This window comes from Mustelus asterias, chromosome 20 (assembly GCF_964213995.1).
Source record: "Mustelus asterias chromosome 20, sMusAst1.hap1.1, whole genome shotgun sequence".
Taxonomy (NCBI): domain Eukaryota; kingdom Metazoa; phylum Chordata; class Chondrichthyes; order Carcharhiniformes; family Triakidae; genus Mustelus; species Mustelus asterias.
In genome coordinates this window covers 67832624-67846513 of record NC_135820.1, presented here as the reverse complement: position 1 = coordinate 67846513, position 13890 = coordinate 67832624, and the positions used below count along the sequence as shown (strand labels likewise).

Below are 13890 nucleotides of genomic sequence, written 5' to 3'. Positions count from 1 at the left end.
CAGAAACAAGAGACTTCATTAGCATAAAGCACAAGAGCAAAGGTTAAGTGGTTTATCACACAAACATGGAATGGATTGCTTGTATTTAAAAATAGATTATGGAGCAGGACAAGAGGATTATTATTTTTTTCCTTGGGGGTATTGGGGGAACAGTGATGGTGCTTGGTGTTTCACTATGGGAGTAAAAGGAAGGGAAAAAATAACCTGCACAAGCATTCCGTGCATTGTGTTGCAATTTCTATGACATTAGAAGACGACCCAGGAATCTTAGCAAGAAGAAGAATGACTGCTCAACTTTCTTAGGATCCACGCAGCCCAGTGATAAAAACCTCAAGCTTTTCAGACTTGACTGGATTTTAATCCAAACAACGGAGGTGAAAGGACAGAGTTCTAATAGTATTACTGCAGTCCACATTTACAAACAGCTGTCTAAAATTTGATATTAAAACTGAAAGAAACAAATGGATAAGTTCTATTATAAAGCGCACATTCACACACTGCATCTTTTTCAATTAAACAAATGCTAAAGTGCAAAGGGACTTGGGAGTCCTAGTCCAGGATTCTCTAAAGGTAAACTTGCAGGTTGAGTCCGTAATTAAGAAAGCAAATGTAATGTTGTCATTTATCTCAAGAGGCTTGGAATACAAAAGCAGGGATGTACTTCTGAGGCTTTATAAAGCACTGGTTAGGCCCCATTTGGAGTACTGTGAGCAATTTTGGGCCCCACACCTCAGGAAGGACATACTGGCACTGGAGCGGGTCCAGCGGAGATTCACACGGATGATCCCAGGAATGGTAGGCCTGACATACGATGAACGTCTGAGGATCGTGGGATTATATTCATTGGAGTTTAGGAGGTTGAGGGGAGATCTGATAGAAACTTACAAGATAATGAACGGCTTAGATAGGATGGACGTAGGGAAGTTGTTTCCATTAACAGGGGAGACTAGGACGCGGGGGCACAGCCTTAGAATAAAAGGGAGTCACTTTAGAACAGAGATGAGGAGAAATTTCTTCAGCCAGAGAGTGGTGGGTCTGTGGAATTCATTGCCACAGAGGGCTGTGGAGGCCGAGACGTTGAGCGTCTTCAAGACAGAAATTGATAAATTCTTGATTTCTCGAGGAATTAAGGGCTATGGGGAGAGAGCGGGTAAATGGAGTTGAAATCAACCATGATTGAATGGTGGAGTGGACTCGATGGGCCGAATGGCCTTACTTCCGCTCCTATGTCTTATGGTCTTATGGACAGCATTCCCTGGCTCAGTCCCCATGGAAGTGCCTTCACCACACCCAACTTGCCTGGCAAGCTTTTGCTTCAACTCAAACCAGTCAACTGCCTCTGGTGCATTCACTAAGGCAACACCTCTACCAATCAGGGTCAACTTGCCAACCAATCAGCACTCATGCACTGTAAATTATTGTCCCCATTACAATTGATATTCTTGCAAATCTGCCCTGATGAGGTGCAAGGTGAAAGGCTTCAAGAGCATAATACTCAAGTTATCTACTACCAAACGAAAATTAGGAGTTGTACGTCATATTTATTTTGAACGCAAGTCTCTACCCAGAGTTAATTTTTTTTTACTTAATCTGATTTTCACATAACAGTTTTGACATACATACAAATCGTGAGCAGGAGCAAGCCATTCAGCCCCTCGAACCTATTCAACCACTCAATAAGATCATGGCTGATCTGACCATGGCCTGAATTCCACTTTCTTTCTTACCCACTAAACCCATCAACTTTCGACAATCAAGCATTTAACTCAGCCTTAAAAATATTCAATTACCCTGCCTACACTGCTCTCTGGGAAAGAGAATTCCACAGATTCTCAACCATCAGAAAAATACCATCTGTCTTAAATGGGAGACCCCTTATTTTTAAATGGTGTCCCATAACTCCAGGTCTCCTTCATTGGAGATAGCATCCATCCTATCAAGTCCTCTCAGGATCTTATGTTTCATTGAGATTGCCATTCATTCTTCTAGACTCCAATGGATATAGACCCGACCTATCCAATCTTTCCTCCCAAGATAACCCCTTCATCCTATCAGTTGATCTGAACTGCTTTGAATGCAATTATGTCCTTTCTTAAAGAAAAGGAGACCAAACTGTGGAAATGAAAGTTCACCACATCCACAGATTCCTCTTGCCCACCCTGCTGGTTACTTCCTCAAAAAGGTTGAACATGATTTCTCTGTCCCTAATCCTTGATGACTCTGCTCACTATCGAAATTTTCTAAATACCCCACCATAATGTCCTTAATAAGCAAATTGTTGAATTTTCCAAATGACAGATTAAGCTAACCAGCCTGTAATTTCCTCCTTTCTTGAATAGAAGAGTCACATTTGCTATTTTCCAATCCGATGGGACCTTTCCAGAATCTAGAGTTTTGGAAAATTGAAACCAATGCATCGACTATCTCAGCAGTCACTTCTTTTCAGACTCTAGGATGAAGTCAATCAGGAGCTGGTGACTTGTTGGATTTTAGTTCTAATAATTTTCTCAGTATTTCTTTCCCTGGCGATTATAGAACATAGAACAGTACAGCACAGAACAGGCCCTTCGGCCCACAATGTTGTGCCGAGCTTTATCTGAAACCAAGATCAAGCTATCCCACTCCCTATCATCCTGGTGTGCTCCATGTACCTATCCAATAACCGCTTATATGTTCCTAAAGTGTCTGACTCCACTATCACTGCAGGCAGTCCATCCACACCCCAACCACTCTCTGAGTAAAGAACATACCTCGGATGTTATTTTAAGTTTCTCCTATTTTGCCTCTTGATAAACACTTATTTCTGGGATGTTCTTAGCATCCACTACAATGAAAACATATGCAAAATATTTGTTCAATTCATCTGCTATTTCCTTATTTTCCATTATTAATTCCCCAGACTCCCTCTATAGAGGGCCAACATTCACTTTATTACTCTTTCCATTTTAAATATCTGTAGAAACTCTTAACTACCTATTTTTAATATTTCTAGATAGCTTTTGCTCATACTCTAATTCCTCTCTCATTAGTCTTAGTCATTCTTAACCGGTTTTTAAATTCTTTCCAAACATCCACTAATTTTTGCAGAATTGTACATTTACGTCCTTCGCTTAGTCCTCACTGGAATGTATCTTTGCTGAGTGTTACGAAATATCTTCACAAATGTCTACTATTGCATCTCTACTGACTTTCCCTTAACCCTATTGCACAGTTTACTTTAGCCAGCTGTCTTCACACCCTCAATCAACAGAATGCTTAAACAACAAACCCATGGGACAATCATGAACATTTTCCTGGATAATGACTAGAAGTGAAATCCTAGAAGAGATTTCCTCTCCAAGCAGACGACAAGATCAAATGTAGCAACTTCTGCCCCAAATAATCTATCAGACCCATGACTCAACCTTGTACCTTTCAACTCTCCATTACTCACATCACCAAGAGATCATGCAATGAAATCATTAGAGGTGTTTTTGAAAAAAAGTTACTGCGGCAGACATCCCATGACTTCACATCCTTCTAGACAGCAATGGACACAATATGAAGTCTTGTGTTGCATCTGTCAGTATCTTGGACACAGTCTAGGGAAGCATCACTCGGCACACAGCACATATTAGCAGCTGCAATCTCATTATGACACCAAGAACAGTTGGTGAAATATTGTAAAAAGTCTTCCTCATTCTTTGAAACTGTAAACTTTGATGTAGAAGTCAAAATTGTAAGAAAGGCATTTGAAAAAGCACTTTACAAGAACTTCTGTAATGCTCATGAAAAAACATTAAACAATATGGCCTCTACTTTAAACTATTTTTTCATCTCGGTCAGTCAGAATTTTTTTTAAAATTCATGGGATGTGGGCGTTGCTGGCTAAGACAGGATGTACTGTCCATCCCTAATTTCCCCCCAGAAGATGAGCTGCCTTCTTGAACTACTGCAGTCCATGTGTTGTAGGGCACCCAGTATTGTTAGGAAGGGAATTCAATACATGCATTAAAACTCTTATAGTGAAGTTTAGGGGTAAACCAGATATTGGGCAAAATTACCCATAAATGTGGCATGAGCTACCAAGCTCACTCGAAGAGGCAATATAGATGGCCAATATGGAAGACATTATGCTGTTTCAGTAGGCAGGGCAGAATGTGGCTTTGCCTGTGACTTGGAAACATCTACTGCTAACACTGCGGACTTAATAATGCAAAACGTTGCACCTAATATGGGTTTGTCAAGGGATAGGCAAAGTACGTGTCAATGTTTGCATCGGATTTGTGCTTTCTTAATTTATAGTTATGCACAATTTAACAGGTAAAAAACACACAAATCAACCACAAACCAGGGGAGGGGTGATACTTCCAATCACGACTTACTGAGCACAAACAAGATAAATCAAGGATGAGTAGCCTGCAAATCTACCAATAAAAACTAATCAAATGACTCAAAATAGAATGAAAATCCTTTTGGCTGCCATCCTGGTTCCACCAGTAGATCGAATATTGGAAATAGGGTCATCATTCAGTGCAGAAGGAGGTCATTCAGCCCATCGAGTCTGCACCAACAACAATCCCACCTAGGCCGTATCCCCATATCCCCACATATTTACCCCCCCTCATCCCTCTAACCTATGTACCCCGGGACACTAAGTGGCAATTTAGCACAGCCAATGCACCTAACCCAGACATCTTTGGACTGTGGGAGGAAACCCACAGACACGGGGAGAACATGCAAACTCCACACAGACAGTGACCCAACCCAGGTCCCTGGATCTGTAAGGCAGCAATGCCAACCACTGTGCCACCCAGTCATCATAAAGCATTAAAGAAAATCAAAACTTTACAAGAAAATAGTGTTTCCCTGTACAGCGGCATTGGTTTTTCAAATGCCTCTAACAACATTTTTGGTCAGGAGCTCTCAGAATCCTAAGACTTGAGTTCATAAGACTTTCTCAAGCTATCAGTACCCTAGTTCAACCTTTAGTAAGGTGGCTTACTATGGCTACCTGCATGGGGCAATCTGTGTACATCATACGTGGAAAGAGCATGCACCAAGGCTGAATCCCATGTCATTAAATTCATCAGATTTCAAAGTAAGGAAGTTTTTATTCATTAAAAAGGAAATCTATAACCTCCAGTCCTTTCAGCAGTGGCGGACCATGGCCAAGGATCAACAACAAGCAAGGCCAGTGGTGAACACTTCAAGTGAGTGAAATGTTTGTGCATAAAACATCAACAATTTTTAAACCCTTTCAGGTAATTCTATTCAAGACATAGTTATATAAATAGACATCATGTACAGAGATATCTTTAGTAACTGTAATGAGGAGGGAACACATTTCAACTACCTGCAGTGGATAAGGGAAAAACAGAATTTGCACAAGCCAATTGAAAACATGCACTTCACCGTTTCTCACAAATGGCAACCCAACTTTTAACTTCTCAGAAAATGTAACGTTGATAGGTGAACCCAGCATGGAAATACCAAATTTAGTGACATGGCAACTCTTTCTTCATTTTCTGGACAACTGGAGAAAAATACATTCTGTATCTTTAATATCATCTTCCCAGATATAAATTAAGACTCAAATTGAAAAATGTTCCACAGCTTGTGTGTGAATCTGGATAATGCTCTACACATTAACAGATGAAAATTGAACACTTGAGAGCCAAAGATTTCACCTCAATATTCAAAAGCAATTTTAATTTTATGTTGAAATTGCAGTGTCAAGACTGTGAGCAGTGCCCTAAAATGGAGCCTGCAAAGTCACTACACAATGCAACAGGTAACTTGCAAAAACTACTGGTCATATTTCCACCACCACAAGTGCCCCGTTCTAGCTGGGGTATCATTTCATAAACATCAGCATCTCACCAGAATGCAACATTTTATCAACCGAAACAATAAACTTCAGCAGCCTACTTAACCATATAAAGCATTCAACAGGCACACATTTTCCAGCAGATATCACCAATCATCATTACAGGGGAGCGAATCCTACTGACTTCTCCGTGCACAGCAAGAACTCACATCTTCTAATTTGCTCTTTTGTGTGGTCACTAAGACAACAGTTATAAAATAATTCCCTGGAGGATATTTCCTTCTCCATCGTTATAGTTGCACAAGGTGTTCAAAAGAAAATGCAAAATAGGTCAACTTTCCAGAATAAATAAGACAATCTGCTATAACCTACATTTTGCCCTTCTTAAAAGTGGATTCAATTGGCAATATTCCAAATCTTTCTATACAAAGAACAGATCCCAAGTCTTTTATCTAGAGTTACTAATACATATATCTGAATTGCCCACTAAAAATTCCACAACAATTTTGAGAAGCAATATCTTATTTGAAAAACATCAGTACAGTATAGTGAGTTAGACAGCAGCATTTTAAATATGATCCATGATATCATTCTATAGTTTAAATTGTAAAGTAGATTGGTCATAAAGAGTGGATAATCAGAAGTTAGCTTATTTATGCCGACAGTATTAGAATACATAAATATGGTTATTCCAGTTTCCACTGGAAGTTTTCTAATCAAAAGCTGCACGCTAATATTCACAGGCAAAATGTAGATTATGGTCCCTACATCTAATAAATGTCTGTAAAAAAACATTATAAACTCCACATGTCCAACCCAAAAGTTTCCAAAAATGCTGCACATTATAAATATTGGAATCAGTGATGAGGAAAGTATTCTCGGCACTTCCGGCTATTCCTTTACTGTGTTGTAAGTTGTGAATCATTAAAGTCTGATTTTGCAAGTTGACCCTAATATACAACAGGTAGCCATTAAAAAGGGATTGACGATGTTGAGGCAGGTTCATGAGTTCAGGAACCATGGCAACATTCTAGACAATTCTTGTTATACAAAGATTTATTTTTGTTGACATGAATAAGTATTTTTAATTGTGAAAATAGCTTTTTATGCTTATGCTGTGGAAGACAAATGAATGACAAATCACAGGAAAAAAAGCAGGAATTTGAAGGAAATCAAACAGAATGGAATAAACTGAAAAAAACGTAGTAAATAACGTGAGAAAGTGAAAAGAGTGGGGAAATCATAAGAGACTGAGGCAGGAGCAACAACTGCCAGAAATTGAAGAAAATGCAAGTTTTATTGACATTTTGAGAAAAGATCATACTTATGTTTTGATTTGATTTATTATTATCACATGTATTAACATATAGTGAAAAGTATTGTTTCTTGCGCGCTATAAAGGCAAAGTATACTGTTCATAGAGAAGGGAACGAGAGAGTGCAGAATGTAGTGTTATAGTCATAGCTAGGGTGTAGAGAAAGATCAACTTAATGCAAGCTAAGTCCATTCAAAAGTCTGATGCAGCAGGGAAGAAGCTGTTCTTGACTCGGTTGGTACGTGACCTCAGACATTTGTATCTTTTTCCTGAAGGAAGGTGGAAGAGTGCGTGTCCAGGGTGCGTGGGGTCCTTAATTATGCTGGCTGCTTTACCGAGGCAGCGGGAAGTGTAGACAGAGTCAATGGATGGGAGGCTGGTTTGCGTGATGGATTGGGCTACATTCACAAATTTGTGTTGTGCCTTGCAGTCTTGGGCAGAGCAGGAGCCATACCAAGCTATGATACAACCAGAAAGAATGCTTTCTATGGTGCATCTGTAAAAGTTGGAGAGAGTAGTCGTAGCTGACATGCCAAATTTCCTTAGTCTTCTGAGAAAGTAGAGGCATTGGTGGGCTTTCTTAACTATAGTGTCGGCATGGGGGACCACGACAGGTTGGTGATCTGGACACCTAAAAACTTGAAGCTCTCGACCCTTTCTACTTACTTCACAAATTTCTGCTTCAAAATAATATACTTATTGTCTCCATTCTTAAATTCAAACCTTGACCTAATATAAATTTCATAAATCATGCCCTTTGTGATCATAATATGGTGCAGAACTTGCACCATTCCCAATCTCAGCATATCTTATTGTGCAGTGATCAAACTGAACACAGCAAATATGGTCCCACTAATACAAAGTATTATGTTTTTAATTAACTGAGTCACTATGACCATGATAGACACAAGAAGCAACTTTCTCCAATAGCTATACCATTTCCCCTTGATTTTTAATGATATTGCCAGCACTGCATCCCCCATTAACAACATCCAACAGAATCTCAACCAGACCAGCCACTAAAATACTGTGGGGCAGAGACTATGAATGTTGCAGTGAATAATCTACTTCTGGACTCCCAAAGCCTTCCATCTACAAGGCACTAGTCAGAAACGTAGTGGAACATTTTCAACATACAGTTGCAACAAGTGTCAAAAAACTGAACCCCATCCACTAACCTCACAATGCCAGTACCACTAGCATTGCTAGGCGATACTACTACCACCTGTTGCATTGCAACAGCCTACCACAGCATCGTCAGCAGTCACCCAAACTCCACATAGGCTATGTGCAGCTGGTATAGCGACAGTTCCTTAAGTTAGATACCATCCGGACTTCGAAATATATCACCATTCTTTCATCACTGCTGTATCAAAATGCTGGAACTCCCTACCCAACAATACTGAAAGAGCAATTTCACCAAAGACTGCAGAGGTTCAAAAAGGGCATTTTTGAAAAAAAAACTTTCCACAAACCAACAGGAATGGACAATAATGCTGGCCATGCCAGCAATGCCTAAACCAAGTCTCCAGATACTAATTACAGCACATACAATCAACATAGTCTGTTTGCAATTATCAGCAGAAATGGGTAGTGTATGATTCTAAAACACCAGTAGGAGAGAAAAATCCGGCACAAGTGAATTTGAATGTAGGTGTGTTTAACTAAAAGTGGATCGAGTTTCGAATCTAATTTTCTTAGTCATCCCTCAATTGCTTGTGTCCTTGCATATACACGTACCACTTGTCTAACTCATTTTAAAGTCAATTCAAATCTTTGCCTGCATCTATATTCTTTACTTTATTGCTCTCCGTACTTTATGTCATCAACAAATTTTAGCCAGACAATCTATGAACAATGCAAGTTCAAGCTAGACTTCACTTAACAAGAATTCATCCCCCCCAATAAACTACACAGCAGTTAGGTGTACTATGATCATTCTAGTTCTATAGTTCAAGTTATTTGAGTTTTCACACAGGGCTTTATCAAGAGTTAGATCATTGGAAATGCCATTATTTTATCTTATAACATCCTCAAAAAGAAGTTTGCGTGTTGGGAACTACCCGTGCTACATTGCTACAAAGACTACTTCCCACATCCTGTCTCTTAGAATAGACTCTATTTTTGAACTTCCTATTGATTTAAAACTCAAGGAACTAAAATAACTAAGATGCATTCATTAAAAGTGAGCACCTGATAGTAAGTAATTCAAGTAGCCCATTTACAAACAAAAATGAATATGCATTTATATGGAGAACTTGAATTTTATACGAAAACCACTTTACAGTCATTAAGTTACTTCATAAGTTTTTAGGTAATCACAACAGCTGATGTGCGCACAATAAAGGTTCCAGAAAAAGCAAATAAACAAATGACCAGTTAATTTGTTTTGGTGTGTTAACTGACAGATGGTAAATGTTGGCAGAACTCCCTGCTCTTCGCAGTAAAAGTATCATGCACACACAAGATAATGCAAAATATTTATGCTGGAATCTGAAACAAAAACAGAAAAATGCTGGAAAATCTCAGCAGGTCTGACAGCATCTGAGGAGCGAGAGTAGAGCCAACGTTTCTAGTCTAGATGACCCTTCGTCAGAGCACACACACTTGCATGTTAAAAATTCTTCAAGTTAAAGAGCTTCAGGATCATGACCTTCTTATTCAAAGATAATTCATTGAACCAAGTTGACAATCAGCATTCAACTGTGGCCACCCCATAACCCACGTGAGTTGAGAAATGAGAAGAGCAAGAACATGACATATTAGCATCTCTTTTCAAAAATGTTTGTGCTTTTTAGTATTTATTTTAATTCTTCTTGACAGGAGTGTGTCAGTGGCAAAGCCACATATATTACTCATCCCTAGTTGCCCTTAAGCAGTTGATGGTGAGCTGCCTTCTTGGCTGATTGCAGTTCAAGTGGTGTAGATACATCCACAGTGCTATTAGAAAAGGAGTTTCAGGACAATGACCTAATATATGAAACAATTCCTAACAAACTACTCACCTCCTTCCCACCTCCCAAAATAAAATATTAAGAGTTAGCATAACTTCAAGAGGATCCTTCTACCATTAAACTTAATTTGTAAATTAAGATTTCCATTGCATTCTGAATTCCCCGATTAGGTTGCAATTACTGTCTATTCAAATCATAATGTGGTTTCTAACAAGCAAAACTCTACAATTAGATCCAATAAATTCGGTATAAACGTCAACTAATATTGATCAATAATTGTTTATTTTCATGTAGAGCTGACAGGATAAAACAGGGCACTAAGATTAATCTCTCAGCTACTACAATAGAAAACTAAAAGTTCATCCATCTGGGTGGTTTTATTAAAATTGCAAAAATTAAATGGAGCAAAGATGCCAACCACAGGGACAATGATCATAAAAGCACAGCAAAGGTGGGCTGGGCACTAAATGCCTAACAGAATATCTTCCAGGTAGTCTTATATGATAAACTAAATGCTGACAAATGTTCCTGGGTAGAAATTCAAATGACACAAGTATTGCCTAAAGACTAATAGTCAAAAGTCTGGCATCTCAACTGATATATTCAGGGCATGATACCCATGACAAAATATGACTCACAATGGCACAGTACAGCTTGAAGCAATTTCTATCAAGCTTACTGAAGAAAACATAAAGGGAATCGTCCCTGAGGTTGTCTGCCAATATGTTGGCAGTTGCGTTGCAAATATTCTCACAAGAGTTGCAGACATATGAAAACTTACAACCTGTGAGCAATTGTAAGCTGTCATTATCAACAACGCTCGACAAATTAGATGATATAACTTCAATAAGGGACAAATTGTCTATGTAAATGCTTTGTTGTAAAACTATTTACTTTTACAGCTAAAAACACAGAAGCTCATTATAATAGAGCATTCTTCAGTTTCATTGAACACTTTAGTTTAGTTTATCACAAGTAGGTTTACATTAACACTGCAATGACGTTACTGTGAAATTCTGTCCAAGTGTGCCAGAACAGGCACCAACCAGAGTGGCGACCAGGGAATTTTCACAGTAACTTCATTGCAGTGTTAATGTAAGCCTACTTGCGACAATAATAAAATCCCCTAGTCACCACCTGTTTGGGTACACTAAAGGAGAATTTAGCACAGCCAATGCTCCTAACCAGCACATCTTTCAGACTGTGGGAGGAAACTGGAGCACCTGGATGAAACCCATGCAAACACAGGGAAAACATGCAGACTCTACACAGGCAGTGATCCAAGCCCGGAATCGAATGCTGGTTCCTGGCACTGTGAGGCAGCTGTGCTGACCACCATGCTACTCTTTATAGTGAACATTCTGAATTGATCAGAAGTTAAATTTTGAAGCTGAAACGCCAGTAAAGAGTACGACTCAAGCTGATTGACAATAAAACATGCAACCTGTAACACACACACAGTTTCCCATGTTCAAAATACAGTTATGAAGTTCAACCAGAGTGGCCATCACTTGGTGCTGAACAGCAGGTTACAAGAGAGGACCTTGAGGATGAATGCGTGTGTGAGAGAGACCCCCTCTTGTGAATCCCCCTCCAAACCGTGCAGATGTTGGGGAGTGTGTGTATATATATACACACATACACACACACACAACTGGCCCATTTCAACTGAGATGACCATACTGCACCCCCACCTGAATCCCGCTGTTCAAATCTGACCCTCTTCACAAGCCCTCCTTTACCTCGAACATCAGCCCCAGCAGAATCACCATTGCGACGCACGACACGATATCCGCATGGTTCTGGATCACGAACTCATGACTGAAGACGGCAGGGTTCTTGCTTTTCTTCCTCAGGCCCATGATGGCTGACGACTCAAATTACTTTTTTTTTGTAATTCCCTCTCTCTCTTCAAACTCAAAAAGGTAAACAAGGCAAAACTTTGAAAGGGGAGGGGGGGTGGGTAAAAAAAAACCCAGGGCTCCGAATTAAAAAGAAATAAACATTCCCCCCTCCCCAAGCTCCTGGACGTTAAGACAAACCGCCGCCTCCTTCGCTGCCCGACTCCCCACAACCGCACGACGCTGACGCCCCGCCCATTCCTTGCGCCCACACGCACGTAGATTGACAGGCGGGCCGGCCAATCCGAGCGCCACTCGGCCTCTGCCCCGCCCCCTTCACCAACGGTCCGTTGACCCGTCCCCTCCGCTGATTGACAGGGGGCTCAGCCAACCGGATCGGCCGGTTTCAATCCTGTGGCAGCCAATCAGGGGGGGGGGGTGAGATCCCAGCCGCGAAGGGGGGAGGCGGGGAGGAGGGAGAAACGAGATAACAGCTCGCTCCTCTGCGCGTGCGCGGACCTCCAACAGCTGAAGTGTCAACTGTCAACCAAGGAAAGGTGTTGTTTGCCTCTTGCTGCCGATGGAAGCGCCTATCTTATTTAATAGGTATTTATGGCATCCACATTCAATGTAAAGCAATGAGATTATGCCCATGACTTTTCTTTTTGTAGCCATGTTTGTTTTTATTCTGTTCAATTTGACACTCCCTTTTTTCAAATAAAATTAAGTTTAACTTTACATAGAACATAGAACATTACAGCGCAGAACAGGCCCTTCGGCCCACGATGTTGCACCGACCAGTTAAAAAAAAACTGTGACCCTCCAACCTAAACCAATTTCTTTTCGTCCATGAACCTATCTACGGATCTCTTTAAGTTTATTTATTGTCACAAGTAGGCTTACATTAACACTGCAATGAAGTTACTGCGGAAAACCCCCCTATTTATCCCCTAACTTAAGTCAAACTGAACAAATTTCATTCAAAAGTCAATCCACTAGAATCATAGAATCCTACAGTGCAGAAAGAGGCCATTCGGCCCATCGAGTCTGCACCAACCACAATCCCACCCAGGCCCTATCCACATATCCCTACATATTTACCCACTAACCCCTCTAACCTATGCACCCTGGGACACTAAGGGGCAATTTAGAATGGCCAATCAACCTAGCCCGCAAATCTTTGGACTGTGGGAGGAAACCGGGGCACCCGGAGGAAACCCACGCAGACACAGGGAGAATGTGCAAACTCCAAACAGACAGCGACCCGAGCCAGGATTCGAACCCAGGTCCCTGGAGCTGTGAAGCAGCAGTGCTAACCACTGTGCAACCGTGCCGCCCATACTACTTTTACTTTTTTTTTAAAACAACTTGCATTTAAATTAAACTATGCCCTTTAGTCATTTGGGAGTACAGAATTCGAGTATTGCTGAAAAACCAGACATGTTGTTGGAACTTTTTATCTTGTACTCATCAGGACAGTTTGCAAAAAGTGTATTTTAGTTACTTATTAGTGTGACAAGTAGGCTTACATCAACATTGCTATTAAGTTAAGTTACTGTGAAAATCCCCTAGTCGCTACACTCTGGCATCTGTTCGGATACACTGAGGGAGAATTTAGTATGGCCAATGCATCTAACCAGCATGTCTTTCAGACTGTGGGAGGAAACTGGAGCACCCACAGGAAACCCATGCAGATATGGGGAGAACATGCAGACTCCGCACAGATAGTGACCCAAGCCAGGAATCAAACCTGGGTCCCTGGTGCTGTGAGGCAGCAGTGCTGTCCCAACACCAATTGTAAATGGAACAACAATTTATACTGCATCAGAACATAGTGTTGACAGGTCGGCAAGTGGACTCATTGGTAGAGACATTGCTGTGGAGAATGCATCAGGGAACAGTTAACTGCCAAGTTTTGTTCAAATTCAAACCGGGCGGCTCAACTCTGATTGATTAAGATTTTTCCATAGG

At 40.5% G+C, this 13890-nt stretch overlaps 1 protein-coding gene across 1 annotated transcript in view; it reads right to left on the bottom strand.

The window, feature by feature from the left end:
- Positions 1 to 12156, bottom strand: part of LOC144508604 (translocating chain-associated membrane protein 1-like 1) — a 61703-nt gene extending 49547 nt beyond the window's left edge. Inside the window, exon 1 of the mRNA XM_078236783.1 lies at positions 11821 to 12156. Coding sequence (XP_078092909.1) covers positions 11821 to 11940 — 120 coding nt within the window. The 5' untranslated portion in view covers positions 11941 to 12156. The remainder of the gene's footprint in view (positions 1 to 11820) is intronic.
- Positions 12157 to 13890: the final 1734 nt, after the last annotated feature.